Source organism: Crocuta crocuta, unplaced genomic scaffold (genome assembly GCF_008692635.1).
Source record: "Crocuta crocuta isolate KB4526 unplaced genomic scaffold, BGI_CrCroc_1.0 scaffold705, whole genome shotgun sequence".
NCBI classification, from domain to species: Eukaryota; Metazoa; Chordata; class Mammalia; order Carnivora; family Hyaenidae; genus Crocuta; species Crocuta crocuta.
In genome coordinates this window covers 161,753-178,716 of record NW_027527827.1, presented here as the reverse complement: position 1 = coordinate 178,716, position 16,964 = coordinate 161,753, and the positions used below count along the sequence as shown (strand labels likewise).

The 16,964-nt window shown below is 38.4% G+C and overlaps 1 protein-coding gene across 2 annotated transcripts in view; it reads left to right on the top strand.

Annotated features, from left to right (window-relative positions):
* Window positions 1-4,999, top strand: part of HCFC2 (host cell factor C2) — a 36,600-nt gene extending 31,601 nt beyond the window's left edge. The window contains exons 13-15 of one of the 2 annotated variants that reach the window (XM_077778388.1): window positions 558-743; window positions 1,133-1,171; window positions 1,443-4,999. In XM_077778388.1, coding sequence (XP_077634514.1) covers window positions 558-743; window positions 1,133-1,171; window positions 1,443-1,757 — 540 coding nt within the window. In that variant the 3' untranslated portion in view covers window positions 1,758-4,999. The remainder of the gene's footprint in view (window positions 1-557; window positions 744-1,132; window positions 1,172-1,442) is intronic. The other variant, XM_077778392.1, reaches the window with a different exon arrangement.
* Window positions 5,000-16,964: the final 11,965 nt, after the last annotated feature.

Sequence of the window (16,964 nt, the reverse complement as noted above, 5' to 3'; positions counted from 1 at the left end):
ATTAGGGAAAACATGGAAAAAGTGTTTGAAAGTTGTGAATGTTAGTATCTTTCTACCCAGAGTAGGCATTCCAGTTATTTAACATTTGTTCAACATCTGCTGAGTATTAATTTTTTAAATGCCCCATCACACTTGGTGGCCCCTGCTTTTCTGCCAGGCCTGCGCGCCTGCGTCTAGGAGGCGCTGTTCCTGCTTCTGCTGTCTGAGAGAACGCCCTCCGACATTTCTGTGCTGTGTCTGGAGGGACGTTTCTTTGCTTATAGTGGCTGTAAATTTTTTTTCTACCTTTACATTCTTCATGTGCAGAAGATGCTTAAATTTCTTTTTATAATCAGTGGTTTTTAACCAGAACGGGCACTTTTCCTCTGGATAAGAATCACCAATTTATGGGCTTGGTTGCTTTCGTAGTAGAGGATTTATTCTATGTGTGGCAGATAGAAATAAATAAATGTGGACTAGAACCTTAAAACATAATTCATTCTTTGAACGTTTTCTTGTTTAATAAAAAAATGATTAATTGCCCTTTTTCTTTGACTTTTGCATGTATTACGTTTTAGATAGGAAATGCGGACGTACCTGACTACAGTTTACTTAAGAAACAAGATCTGGTTCCAGGCACAGGATACAGATTCAGGGTGGCAGCCATCAATGGTTGTGGAATAGGCCCTTTCAGCAAAATCAGTGAATTTAAAACTTGTATTCCCGGTTTTCCTGGAGCTCCTTCTGCGGTCAGAATTTCAAAGGTGAGCTGTCCAGTCAAGGCTTGGTGACTTACTTATTGAAAATTTATACATGAAGTAAACCCATCAGTTTAGAGATTCTTGTTAGTAACTGATGAAAGGTATCTAAAAGGGGTATCTAAAAACTAATGTAACACTGTGTGTCAGCAATACTTCAATTAAAGAAAAATAAATAAGTGGGGTGGATTAAAAGTTTAAAAAATGTTGCTTGCTAATAACTCATAATTTTAAGGACCAAATTTCAAGCAGAATTACAGCATCCAAATTACAGAAAGTCAGAGAAATCTGGTATGCTTCTTAATATTAACTTTGTTCTTGTTGTATGGAACCAAAAAGTTTGTGCTGGAGAATTTTAATAGAACACATGAAATTGAATTATATTTTATCCTAAGGTCCTGCCCCTCTTTAGAGAAGAAAAGATCTGCTTTCAGGTAAGAAAAATCCCTTTCTTGGGATGGTATAGGCAGACATTTAAGTCTAGTTATGATACTGAAAAGTGGGCAATGAATTAAACATGTAAATCCAACTAAGGTAAGTTTAGAAAAAAAGAAAGGCAATAAATGTTCTAGTATCTAATGCAGTTACTTTAGCAAAAAAAAAGTATTTGGTGTTCAAAAGACAGACTCAACATTATAAGTGATATTAGAGAAAACTTCAGAACCTTTACCTGTTTTTGTTTTTGTTTTTTCTCCTCTCTTCAAGAATGTTGAGGGTATCCACCTTTCCTGGGAACCTCCAACGTCACCTTCTGGAAATATTTTGGAATATTCAGCCTACTTGGCTATCCGCACAGCACAAATACAAGATAATCCAAGTCAACTTGTGTTTATGAGGATTTATTGTGGTCTTAAAACATCATGTATAGTAACTGCTGGGCAGCTTGCAAATGCACATATCGATTACACATCCAGGCCTGCCATTGTGTTCAGGATATCAGCCAAGAATGAAAAGGGATATGGACCAGCTACGCAAGTTCGATGGCTTCAAGGTAACAATAAAAAAGCACCTTTAAATTGATTTTTTTTTTACTGAAGCTATTGTGATGATTATTTATTAGTAACTGGTTATGAAGATTTGTCATTTAAAAGAGTATTCTCTGACTGTATTTCTAGCACTTATGAGTTTGAGTTTGTAAGTTGTTCTTAAAATGTATTTGCTCAATTTTAGATCCAAATAAAAATAGAAAAGAAGCAAAGACTCTCTGAAAATTAGTGTATGGATTTGTCCTTACAGTTATATAACTATTCTTTTATAAAGGAAAATAGTAAAATTAAGGTAAAAGCTAGAAGGCTTTATGACCCCAATATCTTTTCTAAAGGCCACATAACTCAGTCATCCTAGAGTTACTGAGATGATTCTAGTAACTGGCTCTTGTGCACTGTGCTGTCTTAGATGTTCTCTCCATGTAAAGGCCCTGTCTTTGAGTGCTCCCTCTAACTTTATTACTCTATATGAGCAGTGGTCCTCTAGTAACTGTCTTCTACTGGGTAATATTTGTGATACTAATATTAGGAGCCGCTGTTTGATTAATTTTTTTGTTTATCTTCAGTTAGCACAGAGCTTAAGAAAATAAAAAAGAAAGAATGAGGCAAGTTTAGAAATTCTGGTTTTGAATTTTCATCATTTTCCAAGAATCATGGCAAAATACAAAAAGAATAATGGGTTTCCTTGATTCATACCAGGCTGATATTTTGGAATATATTTTTGGCCAAAGCACTTACCTGGTCCTTGATTTCCTCATTAATTCAAGAGGGAGTTAAAACAATTTACATGTAAGGTTTCTTTCAGCACTAAAATGCTGTCTTTTCATCAGATGCATATCTATGAACATTTTAACAAGTGTCTTAATGGCTCTAACTTTGCTTTTGCTGAAACTAAAACGTGTGGAATTTAAAATTCAGAATTGAAGTACATGTCCTCCTTATTACAGAAAGAAAGAAGCACCTTAACAGGACATGAGTTTTGAAATAGTGTTTTAAACATTTGTAAGATTTTTGTAAATGCCCTAAATGTTTTATTTTTGCATTGTTTTTACCTCAAAATTGTATAAACTTTTTTACAACTGAGAAGTAAGCATTAGGCAGCTCCCTCAGGCCCCACTGCGACCTTAAAGATGCAGACAGGCGGTATGGGCCCTCTGCCACGGGTAGCTTGTTTGGAACCTTTTAGGAATCTCCTGGTTCCGCTGCCCATTCAGACCTGGAATGAATGTGCAGAGCAATGTAACTGCAGGAGGGATGGCTCAGACCAAGAGCCGCAGGAACCGCAGGGGCCAGGCCTGTTGTCTTCTACCACGCGCCCTTAAGCCAGGCCAGGCAGGCTGAGGAGCTGTGTCCTCGGGCTTCCCGTAGAATAGTCCTGGCCACGACGGATTTAATTGTGCAGGATTGATATATATGTATGTTCCAGTTACTAATTTAAAGTGTATAGAATATTTTAATATATAATTTTTGTAAAGAACTGGGATTTTTATACTACAGTATTTGTAATTAATGTGTCTCACTAAGTCTCTCTTGAGGAAAATATGCAAGCTGTTAGACACGTAACGAGGGATTGCCAAACTCTAAAGGTAAAATAAATGCACTACTCTGGTGTTATTAGAATACCTTTTCTTGTGGCTGTATGAATTATTAATCTTTAAATGTGTATTTTTACAAAAGATGTTTACAAGGAGCTTCTCTGGTCTGTTGTCTCAGCACCTCCCTTGATGAGAGCTTCATTCTGCATTTGTTAAACTCATATGCTTTGCTTTCAGCATATGCTTGCTTTTTGCACTAGTAGAATTTTAACTTACCTCATTATTATGTTTGTAATCATTTGTATATCTTCCATAATATGTCTGGTAGAGGCTAAACGAATACTTAACCAAAGTTGAAATAAATGGTAAGCAGTTTTGCACATATTAAATGCTAGGATTTTTGTGTATATATGTGTGTTTAGTTATAAAAAGAGTAAGAATGAAAAGATATAGTAAGTGTATGTTTCAAGTCCAATTATTTTAATGATCTATTTGCTTTATTAGATAAAGCTCTCGCTTTTAACTCCCTATTCTCTGCATTAATTAGCAGTTTGCATCTTGAAGCACTTCTCTTAATGACAAGGGCAAAGTTGACTTTAAGCAAATAGAATATTTGTTTGAGTGTACACATTTACAACTATTTAGTACTTGGATTACTTTGCTTATACACCTCTATTGTGCTGTGAACCTGTGGTTCTAACATATATCTTATTTTCTAGAGAGAAAGGCAGTCTTTTCTATACCAAGGGATTTGTGAAAATAACAAATGTTTTTACTTTGAGAATTAGCCCAGATTCTGTTACTGTTTTTTTGTTTTGTTTTGGCATTTGTGCATTAAGCACTGGTCACATTTATTGGTGACTGAAAGATGCCATTGAGAGATCTTTGTGGCTTGACATTAATGGTTAATAACAGATCTTTGAGCTGTGTGTTCATGAATGGAATGTACTACGATAAACAACAAGAGAAGTGCCATCTAGCTTCCTATGATTTGCACATTTTCTAAGTGAAGATCTCTCTGAGTAGCAGGGGACTAGATCATGCAGATAGCTTGCATCTGAGGGTTTACGCTGAGTTAAAGGACTTTATTTACTCCTCCCTGCTGAGCAAGCGGTTCAGATGTACAGGCCTCTGTGCTGTGGTCCTCTACCTGGGCTCTACAACTTTGGTGCACATATGTGGTAAAAAGATTTTGATGTTGCATGCTCTTAGAATTATGTTTTCTAAAATACTGTATTGGCTTTGTTTTAGTTTAGTAAACTGTTTTGGCAGTTTAGCTAGAAATAGGGTATTATAAACTCACTGTTATCTGCATTAAAAAAAAGCAAAACAAAACAATCCGGATTGCATGTATGAGGCCCCTTGCCCTATAACCTAATTACATAAATATAATCATCTCTAAGCAGGTGAAACTGTTGATCTATTATTTCAAAGACTTGTAGTCTAGCAAAGAATTGTTCTGGTTAGAGATCTTGTCTATTATAACTGAAGGTATTTTTATTTTAAAAAATTGCAGCACTTGTAGCATCAAAATCACTTGTAACATTGGCTATGAAGAGATAATTAGTGTTGATAATTATTGTAGTAATCTGCCCATGAATGAAATAGGTTGCTAAATAGACTTGTCTTTGACTGCGTAAGGTATAAACTGACAGTTACATTTCCCGAGGCTGATTTTAGGCAGTTTTATGTATATTGTACCAATGAAATGTAAAATAAAGCACCTTTTCTATTATAACCACTTACAGGCGTTATTTGTTTTGAACTATTAAGTGACGGATGGCCGGGTAAATCTGTAAAAGGTTGATTTTTTATCGTTCACTTAAAATAATACAGGCAGTCTCAGAAAGGATAGATTGTATCCGAAAACTTTGTTTTTAAGTTAGTGGATTCTGTTTGGGAGTCATTTTCTCATAGAAATGTAAAGCCTATCTAACTCTTATTGTGGCTGAGCTAGTAAGTGAAAAGGCACATGGTCCAAGAGACAGGTCGGAACTGTTGTCATCTCTTTTGTCCTCTAATCACTCTTAATTTCTTGTGTTTTTGCTTTTCACCCATCTTAATTCATAGCAGCCAGACTTCTGTCCTGCTGCTCCATCAGAATGGCTCTAGCAGAGGTCAAGAATCACTTCTCATTCCCCAAATCCAGTGATCACTCTTGTCGTTTGTAACTTAACCATTCCCTGCACACGTGGACATTTTCTTGGTTTCTGTGATACTGCTTGCTGTCCCTTTCCGTAACTCCTCCTGTCGTCCCCTTTTCTACTCGTACCTTTCTCCGTTTGTTTTTTCAAGACTTCAAGATGAAGCATTTCCTGACATGCTCCATTTCCGGGTAGATTTGACCCTTGGTCTTGTGCCCCCACTGTCCTTTGTCAAATCTTCTGTCACAGCTGCCTAAAAACATTATGTCCTTACTTGTTAGCATTGTTCTCTCCCTCTGCCAGATGGTAGGTCTTTGAGGCAGAGACTGGGTCTTTATATTTTTTAAGTATCAGCCATTTAGCTGGTACTTAAATAGTGTTAATGTGATTAATGAAAATTGTCACCTTTACATCTCTCCATATTCTCACTCCCCTCTCTCAAATTGGGGTCAGAATGGGAGGAAGGCTTTGATAGGAAAGAGATTTTAGCTCTTACTTTGGTTCCTAAGAGTCCTGGGGTAAAGAATGTGTCATATATATACTGGGCTGAAAGGGATTTACCATAGGTATATATAGAGCTCAAGCAGAAGTCTTTGATCTAAAAAGATCTGAGCATTTAGTGAGATTGGTGGGTATTGCTGGATTATGATTTTGAACATTGGATGATCTGGAAAATGAGCTAAAAATATTTCCAAACTATTTCCTTATAGGAAAGCCATGGACTCTTGTCTAACATTAGAAAAAACTATGTACCTATTTGATATAAAGCACTGGTACTGCTGGAAGACATGGGACACCAGCATTAATACATATCGAGTCAGGCCACTATTGCCACCCCCAAGCTGACAGGACAAAGGATTCTTACACTCCTAGAAAACAACATGACATTGGCACAACTTCCTTCCAGGTTTCCCGGCTAGAACTGGGATTCCCTATACTATTTCTGTAACTCAGGAAGGCTCTTTTCTTTTCTTTTTTTTTAAATCACTCTTGAAAAAACATGAAATACAACATTCTGGGGAGAAACAATTCTGTAAGCTGAATGAAGGAAAAAAAGGCTATAAGATCCAAGGATACCAGCCTCCTTGTTCAAAATAGATTTCGAGGGGCGCCTGGGTGGCTTAGTCGGTTAAGCATCCGACTTTCGCTTAGGTCATGATCTCGAGGTTCATGGGTTTGAGCCCCGTGTCGGGCTCTGTGGTGACTGCCAGCTCAGAGCCTGGAGCCTGTTTCAGTCTGTGACTCCCTCTCTCTCTGACCCTCCCCTGCTCATGCTGTCTCTCTCTCTCTCTCTCCTAGAAATAAATAAAACGTTAAAAAAATTTTTTAAAAAAATAGATTTCGATATCTTACTAGTATCTATTTGATTCTTTCCTATCCTCTGAGGAACTAAAATCAAGAAAATGTCCATTTGTGAGATTGATAAGTTCAGCGGGGTCAACTGAAACAGAGTGTGAGAGGTTCTTTTGTGTATTTAGTATCTTAGATAAATTGAACTGAACAAGGGCCTGGTACTTAAAGGTCGTCATATTCTCCATCTGACTGCTAGTAATGGCAGTGTCTCAAATTCAAGTCTTGAGAATACAGGGTTATAAAGCCTTTGGCCTTGGATAGAGAGAAGGTTAGGAAGTCCCAGATATGAGGCAATGGAGGCAGCGGAAGGATTCCCTATTTCCTGTTTTGATTTTTCTGATTCAACAAAAAGTCTTTGCAGAGTATGTAGAGATGTCAGGATGTTTACTCCTGAAGATGTAAAAAAAATGTAGAAAGTATGAGTCCGTGTTACATCAGTTACGAAAGCTATTACAGAGAAGGAAATGGCCTCCTTGCTACCCACCTCCCCCTTCCTGGTCTCCTTACCACCCAGGGATAAGAAGCTAAAGGAGGAGAACTGAGGAAGGCACAGGAGAACCTGTGTCTGGGCGTTTGCAGATGAGAAAGAAAAGGTAGGACTGGTATTTGTTTTTGAACATGGAAGAATTCTGTCTACTAGTTACTTGTGGTCACCACATGTCCAGCTGTGACCAAGAGGATCATTCATTCCCTGTATCTGGAGAGACAGAGTAGAAGTTCCTTAAGAACTTGAGAAAGGTTCCCTCCTCATTTTTCTCACTGGAGAGGGAGGAAAAAGCTGCCGGTATAGGTATAATAATGACCGTCCCGCATAACAAAGGTGTGGGTGTGTCACTGAGGGCAGCATAGCTGTTAAGAGTGGGCAGGGTTCTGTAGGTCCCACTTTCCAAAGGCTATAAAGTCGTCCTGCCAGTGGGGGTGCAAGATGGCAGAGTAGCAGGACCCTTAGATCACCCCGGCTACCTTTACAGAGACATCCTGCCACCACTTGCAGCATAGCACCCCCTGGTGGCCTGTCCCTCCAGCTTAAATAAGGGCGAGATTTTAGGTTTTGTAGCTGCCTGGAATTTTTAAAATAGCTACAGAAATGTCTGGAAATTTCTGGCGAGTTGGCGCGCCTGTGTTAGACCCAGTGGGGGAGATTGGACCTGGAGAATATACTTTGGGCTTCCCCCGTTTCCTGGGAATGGGTTGCAGCCTTTTGCTGCCAGGCCTGGTCAGCTTCTCGCAACAACTCCACCACCCAAGATAATAATTTCAGCTTGCCTTGTTTGGGGAAAGGGGGTGGGTCAAATGTTTCAAGATCTTTTTCTTTCTTTCCTTTTTTTCAAATTTTGAAATTGTATAGCAAATTTATAGCTATTTTCCTAAACGAGGAAAAATTGCACCTCAACTATCCCTTATTTAATCTGCACAGTGGCACTGCCAGCAATGACCTTGGCAAAGACACGATTACAAAATTGTTAGGACATTTGCGTGACCAACCTGACACCTGTTATTGATCAATGTGGAGAAACAATCAGTAACTACCATGCACTTTCTGTATTTTGGGGGTTACTTAACACATAAATATATTGTTAGGAGAATGTGCCAAAGGGAATTTGTACTTTGAAAGTCAGATTTCAGTAAAGAGGCAGTGTCTTCATTTAGTTTGGAATTTGCATCACCTATCTTTGTTTTCTGCTTTAACAAGAGATTATACCCAGTGTCCAAAGTGACCGGTTAACCAGTATCCTGCTGGTGACTCTGACTCATCCCGGCAGAGCAGTACTCTAACATTCCCATCTCGTTGGATCCGGACCTTCGAGAAACTGCTTAACTTCTGTGAGGAACAGCCCATCTCATTCCTCTTTTTCTATTACCAGGTACTTCTTCCCTACCAGTCAAAATAAATCACTGATTTGCAGTGCACAGCAGTGGCTGAAATACAGGAAGATGCTCCCTCTCTTTGTTGATGAAATTATGTATTAAATAATCTTATATCTTTTTCGTTTTAAAATATTTCTTGTGTTCAATCCCGGGTTTCAGCACCAAAAAACCCCAATATTTCTTGTGAAATAAATAAAATGATCACACATGTATTCAACATTCAGCATAAGAACCAGAACATTCTCAGACACCCAGAATCCGCCTATTTTTCCTCCCCTCCCCCTACACCACACAAGGTAAACATTATTCTGGATTTTTTTGTTAATAATTCTCATGTTTTTATTTATGGTCCTGCCATCCATGGATATATCTCTACTAGTATGCTGTTTAGATTTGCCTGGTTTTGAACTTTCATGTAAATGTTTCATGCTGCATTATCCCCTTCTGTGACTTTTTCCAAGCATTGTTTTTGAAATCCCCATCCATGCTTATGCATGTAGCCGCATTTCATTTGTCCTCACCGCAGCACAGTATTCCATCGTGTGGCTCTACCACACTTTATGTATCTGTTCTTCTGCTCCTGGAGAGTTGGATTGTTTTCCATTGTGAGCTAGCGAACCATGCTGCTCTGAACATTCTGCCAAGTACAATGGAAGCTCTTTGCGGGCAGAGATTTTGTCCATTTCGTCTGATCTTGTCTGTTGAGACAGTCACAATGTCTAGAATGATGCAGGGCACATGGGAGATGCTCAATAAATATTTAAGGAATGAATAAATTCTTGTACCTGTGCCCCTGGTACACATGGACAAGATTTGCTCCAGGGCGGTTGTGGTCAAAGTATGGTCCAGGGACCCTTTCAGGGGCTCTGTGAGATCAAAATTATTTTCATAAAATTACTAAAACATTATTTGTCCTTTACACTGCCATTTATCATGAGTTTACTTATTTTCCAGATATGATGACATCATCACTCTGACAGCTAATCGAGTGTGTACTTGTGTAGTTTTGTTTTGAAAATGCCTCTTTTAATTTTCAATTTGGTAAATATTGGTAAATATAACCCACACAAACAACAGTTCTTTGAGGTCCTCAGTATTTTTTAAGGATGCAAAGTGGTTCTGAGACCAAAAATTTGAGAACCACAGCTCTAAGAAGAAGGTTTTGCTTGGTCATGCTGAACTGTTTCTGAAAGCGTTCGCACCAGGTTACGTTCCCACTGACAGTGGTCAAGTGCCATTGTTCCATTTCTTCGCAAACACTCGGTCTTGGCTATCTTTTATATTTGCCAATTGGGTGGTGATTATATGGTGTCTTACTGTGGGTTTAACTTGCATTTCCCTGATTACTAATGAAATTGAGGAGTTTTATCATATATGAATGTGTTTCCTCTTATGTGAAGTACTGATTCATCTCTTTTCCCCATTTTTGTATTAGGTATGTGTCTTTTTTTCATTGATTTGTATGGTTTCTTTATAAATTCCGTGTACCGGTCCTTCATCAGTTAAACATGTTGTATATATCTTCTCCCAGTTTGTGTTTTATCTTTTGTAATTGTATTGAATCTGTTGATCAGCCTGGAGAAAATTGGTATCTTGTCAGCAATAAGTCTTCCTAGCCAAAAACACTGTGTTTCCATTTATTTGGTCTTCTTTTAATATCTCTCAATAAACTTTAATGATTTTTCTCCATAAAGGCCTTCATGTTCTATTTTAGATTTCTTCCTATGAATTTTTATGTATTTTTTTTTTAGTTTTTTTTTAATGTTTTTATTTATTTCTAGGAGAGAGAGAGAGAGAGACAGCATGAGAAGGGGAGGGTCAGAGAGATAGGGAGTCACAGACTGAAACAGGCTCCAGTCTCTGAGCTGGCAGTCAGCACAGAGCCTGACGCGAGGCCCGAACCCACGAACCGCGAGATCATGACCTAAGCGAAAGTCGGACGCTTAACCGACTAAGCCACCCAGGCGCCCCGAATTTTTATGTATTTTTAATGCTATGGTAAATTTTTAAATTTTTTCTAACCTAACTGGTTGTTATTAATATAGATAATGTTGCTATGTATTGATTTTGGATCCAGCAACCATGCTAAATTTTTATTCTAATAATGTATCTAGGTGCTCTTGAGTTTTTTAATATAATCATTATCAGCAAAGAATGAGAAGTTTCCTCCTTTATGATCCTTCTACTTTTACAATTTTTTCTTCTTTACTTTCTGCACTGGCTATGACCTGTAGTACAATGTCGAAAAGAACTGATAGTGAACTGATAGTGAACATCCTCGTTTTAAACATCCCAGTTTAAAGGGAATGCTTTCAACATTTCAGTTCAGTACTTTTTTTTTCATAAGTGGCCTTTATCAATTAAGAAGATTCTCTTCTATTTCTGCTTTGCTAACAGTTTTATTATGAATGGACATTGAATTTTATTGAATGCATTTTTCTCATCTATTTACATGGTTGAATGGTTTTTTATGTTAATGTATTAAGTAATGGTGGTTGACTTTATTATTGAACCAACCTTTAGTTCTAGGATAAAGCAACTTGGTCACAGTGTGTGTTTTATAATACATTGCTGGACTCAATTTGCCAATATTTTGTTGAGGATTTTTGCTTCTGTATTCATGAGTAAAACTAGCTTATGGACATCTTTAATGCTCATCATTGACTAGTTTGGGTCTACTAGCCTGATGAAATGAGTTTTTCAGTCATCTGAAAGAGTTCAAGATTAGAATGAGTCTTTAAAACCATTTGGTCCTGGAATCTGGGTGGCTCAGTCAGTTAAGCATCTTACTTAGGCTCAGGTCACGATCTCACAGTTCATGAGTTCAAGCCCCCACATTGCACTCTCCACTGTCTTCATGGAGCCTGCTTTGGATCCTCTGTCCCCCTCTCTCTCTGCCTCTCTCCCACTTGTGTGTGTGCTCTCTCTTAAAAAATAAATAAACTTAAAAAAAAACCACATTTGGTCATTAAGAGATTTTTAACTATTGATTCCTTTTCTTTACAGATCATAGAATATTAGGGTTTTATATCATTCTTGATTCAATTTCATTTAGTTTAATAAATTTTTCTAACAGTTCTCCATTTCATTAAGTTTTTTTGATAGGAGGCAATCCATATTGTGTTTTTAGTTTCTTCAGCATCTGTAGTTATGACCCATTTTCATTCCTGTTAGTTTATTTTGTGCCTTCTCATTTGATTAATCCAGAGGTTTGAATATTTAATCCATTGTTATTTTAAAAGTAGATTTCTGAATGCTAAGAGTGGGTTATGGTTGTCTTAATCTTTATTTTTAATATTTTACCAGAGAATATGAGCTATAATATTTTAATTTTCTGAAATTTGAGACTAGCTTTGTGATTTATGTGATCAATTTTCATAGATGCTCCATGTATACTTGAAAAGAGTGTGCATTTCCCAGTTGTTGAGTGTAGTGTCCATTAGATCAGCCTAGTCAGTCATGCTGTACAGAGCTTCTCTTTACCGATTTACTTTATACTTACTTATAGAAGAGTCTCAAGATCTCATTATGATTAATAGATTTCTCTCTTTCATGAAGTTGTGTTTGCTTTTTCTTTTGGCTTTATTATTAAATGCACACTAATTTAGAATTTTTGGATCTTCCTTAATGAATTAAACCTTTTATAATTATGTAGTGACTCTTACCTCTATAAATACTCCTTGCCTTCTGTCATTGTTGTTGTTATTGTAGCAATATTGTGGTTAGTGTTTATCTGAATATCTTAGATCTTCTTTGACCTTATTATTTTGCATTTGCAGGAGACAATGCAAAGATAAGGCCAAAGAAAATCTTCCTTTTTAACTGGGTAGTTAAGTACATTTCTATCTATAGTGATTACAAATATAAGTTGGATTTATTTCTAAGTCCTCATCATAAATATCTCTTTTATTTATCCACTTCCCACTTTTTGCCTTGTCTTTCATCTCCCATTTTCTTATTCTTTTCTCCCCTCCTCTATTTTTTTTTTAATTTTCAATTATTTTTTTCTTATGAGTTCTATTTGGCTTATAAATCTTGTTTGTTCTTTGTCTATTCTTTTCCTCCTTATTAATATTTCCATGCTTCTATTCCTTTACACATCAATTTTCATTTGTTGATACCAATATAGGTGGTTTTTTGTTTTTTTTTTCACTTATGGTACCATTTTCTTTTAAACTTACTTTTGGTGGAAAATAGGGATTATTTGACATATGGACTAAAATTGAGACCTTTACAGGAGTGTGTTTGCTCTACCAGGTACCCACGGACTACCAATGTGAGAGCACTTTAAATGTTTATTTATTTATTTTGAGTGGGAGAAAGACAGCTGGGGAGGGGCAGAGAGAGAGGGAGAGAGAACCCCAAGCAAGCCCTACACTGTGAGTACAGAGCCCAGTACAGGGCTTGATCTCACAAACTGTGCCAAAGCCAAAAGTAGAACGTTTAACCAGCTGAGCCGCCCAGGCATCCCTGAGAGCACTTTATAAAGTACAAGCTTGCAGGTACAATTTCGGATCACAAACCTTGAGTGCTCACCTGTGATTATGAATTTGAGGGGGGAGTCATTATTTATCCCCTGCCACCCGCACAAAATTGAGACAGGCAAGGTTCCTTGCTGCCCATTGTGACAGTCCTACCAGACTCCAGCCTAGGTGACCCTTAGGCTTTATGTCCTGTCCCCTCCCCCCCACACACACATTAGTTCCGGAGTTCAACAGAACTCTTGGGGCAAAAGCAGACTTTGGTGTGGGTTTACCTCACAGCTTTCCTGTTTTCAATTCATTTTTGTGGAGTTTTGCCTTACTTTCATGTCAGTGTGGTGACATATTTTAAATATTTCACCTAATAATTTGTTCTTTTCAGCATTTGCAAGTTTTGTTTTTTTGTTTTTAGTGAGAGAGAGAGTGCGTGAGCAAGCATGAGTAGGGGAGCAGGGCAGAGGGAGAAAGGGAGAGATTGAGAGACTCTCAAGCAGGCTCCATGCTCAGCGTGGAGTCTAATGTGGAGCTCGATCCCACGACCCTGGGATCATGACCTGAGCCAAAATCAAGAGTGGGATGCTTAACCGACTGAGCCACTCAGGCACCCCCAGCATTTGGTTTTTTTGAACCAGGAGCCATTGAGGGTATGTAGACTACCTTACTCTCAGAAATGAAGTCTAAGCTAGAATCTGTTTCCCTTTGCCCTTGATGTGACTATTCCTACTCACATGGCAGCTTGTGCTCCACGAAGAACTATAGGTTGTTAGCTCTCGCCGTCACACTGCCCCACAGGATGGCACTCTGGTGCTATGTGGGCGCTGCTATGTACAAGGTTGGGAATGTACACCAAAAAAACACTTTTTTTAAAGTTCTACTTTTCCTCCAAAGTGAGGTATGGCTCTGCCATTTCTTTAAATGGCTGTCTGCTAGAATATTTCTTTCTGTTCTTTGATTAGAGATTGCTTTGGTCTGAAAGAAGGATTTGGTCTTGGTTTCTTGCAAATCGAATGTTGGGCATTGTGTATACGAGAACGGGCTCCCTGGCATACCTGCCCTGGCTGTAAGGCACCACCTGTTACGACTGGTCTTTGCCTAGCACTGCGTTTTCTTTTTCTTTATAATTAAAAAAAATATTTTTTGGGGGGAGAGAGAGAGAAGAGAGAGAGAGAGATAGAACGAGCAGGGGAAGGGGAGAGAGAGAGAGGGAGACACAGAATCCAAAGGTGGCTCCAGGCCCTGAGCTGTCAGCACAGAGCCCGAAGTGGGGCTCCAACTCTTGATCCACAAGATCATGACCTGAGCCAAAGTGGTTTGCATAACCGACTGAGCCACCCAGTTGTCCCACAATGTGTTTTCACAACCAAGTGCCTGGTGCTTAAAGTTTTGAAATATCTTTCATTCAGATGTACTCTGAAATTGAGCCCTAGAAAATAGGTGCCAAAGAAAGACTTAACGTTTGCTCTTAGAGGACCATCAAGGAAGACCTAAATTATACCTGCAAGAGCCAACAGTGTAAGTTGCACTGTCAGAATATTGTAATCTTCTGTATGTCTGTGAAAGACGGAGGAATTACCAATCACCCTGTAATTCCCACCCCTAAAACTAGTTATATGGCCATTAGGTTTCTACAGCCAGAGCCAGTACATATTTTATTGCCGTTATTTGGCACGCTTGCTGGCATTAACCTTGGCAATGGAGTGTTTACAATACGTTGCCTTGCACAGGTATCAATCCACTGTGCGGCCTAAAAGAAAACCGTCTCTGGAATAGGTCAGGGACAGCTGGGACTGTGTGGTTAGGCAAGCTTACCTCTTGCAAGGTGATGCCAGCAGCCAGAGAAATGGATCCATCCCCGTGTCATCTGTGGCCCGTGATTTGAAGATTCTGCCTTATGGTTTTAAAATCCTTAAAATCAGCCCAGTCTTGAAAGAAATGTCTAAGAGGCTGTACCAGCCAACGTATAGGCCGTGTACAAACCTACTCAGTTTGGGGTGGTGACATTTTCCGCATTTGGTGAGTAATATGGTTTAACAAGTTTAAAAGGCTTTCCTGATGGAGTTTACACTAAGATCTGAAGGGTGAGACTTAGCCAGGCACAAGAGAAAGAATGTTCTAGGCAGAGGGAAGTATACGTGTTTAAGGCCGTGGCGGGGAGGGCAGTCGAGGCAAAGGCACTTAGCACAAGGAGCCAAGAGATCAGGGTGATTGGAGCCTAACAAGCAAAAGGAAGCTAAACCTGGTGACGTGAGCAAGGAATACTTGCAGGTCTGAAAGAAACCGTGAATTAAAACGGAGTATTGGTTGGGATTGTTCTATTTTCTTACTCATGAGCACACTGGGACTTAATGAGTTTACGGTCAGTATATATAAACTATTACATAAATGTTAAGTTGTCTAATTCAGAGAAACCAAAAATATATAGGATAGCCTAGCTTTTGGCATAGATCTTACCCAGGGTCACGTGAGTGATTCAGAAATGTATTCCATCACATAAAGCAACAAATATGGTCTTGTTTTGGATTATTGACAGAATGACTTACCCTAAAGAGAAAATAGTATTTTTTAAAGATCTTGTACTCAAGGTTTTATTCTTGGTAAATGGCAGACATTTTTTTCCCCATCTGTCATGTTTAATTGATACTGCTAGAGATCCTTTTAGCTGGGCCCTCATAACTGTGTTCAATTGGCATTATTAAAGGTAACTGGCACTCCTTCGCCCCACTGAGGCAATCTAGAAAACAGGCAACAAGGCAGGTTTTGAAGAAAAGAAAATACTGCATAGATATTACACTGTGGAAGAGAAACACAAATAAATAGCTTAACACATCATCATACCCAAGTCTATGACATTGGGAAGGTGACAAAAAAATGCTCTCTGGACTCCTGCATCTCTTATAACGAGGTGGTGAGGGGGAAGACGGGCTACTAACATCCTGCCTTCTAGTCCCTAAAGCCCAGTTCTCTCTTAAATCCTCATAAAGTCCGTATCTACAGAGTTGTAAAGAAAACACTTCCAGGTTAATGTACGAGCCTATCTAGTCGAGAAGTTCCAGGGGAAGAAAACGTGACATTTAGTTAAACGCACCACGGGCCAAGGAAGGAGCCACCGCCGCATCTCCCACGCACGCAGGAGCCTCACACGGGGCACACGCAGGCCAGGGCTCTTCCAGAGGATGGAGGCCGTGGGACCCGGGGCTGACCTGATTTCACCTCAGCTTCAGCACTACCAACCGGTCGCTACAGTCAGACATTTCTTTCGGTTTGTATTGATACAAGTCTTAAAGTTGTCATCTTTAATTTTAGAGAAACAGTCTGATAACCAAAGACCAAGGGCTTTTATCAGTTATAGAGTGATATACTGCCTGGATCAAATGGGAACTATTTCATAAATACATTAACACAGAAGTATCAAAGGCCTTAAATTATTGTGTCTATTAACCTAACAGTTCTACGTCTAAGAATTTATTTTAAGAAAACAGTCATGGATGTACACAAGATTCAGTGAAGTGTTGTTTATAACTGTGAAAAGATGCATATAATCAAAATGTCCAATAGAGGATTAAATAAATTACGGTTCAGCCATACAACAGAATAAATGAATAAAAATAAAAGACTATGTAATGACCTGGGAAAGATGTTTACAATATATTGTTAAGTGAAAAAAGCAGGTTACAAAACAGTATGCAAGTATGAGCCCATTTTTATAAAAATATACATATTTAGCAAAGTAAAAGGACAAATGATATTTACCAAAATATTAACATCGGTTATTTCGGCATAGTAGGATGAGAGTTGCTTTTCCTTAATGCCCCTCCTTTTTTTTTTTTTTTTTTTTGTCTTTTTTTTTTTTTTTTTTATT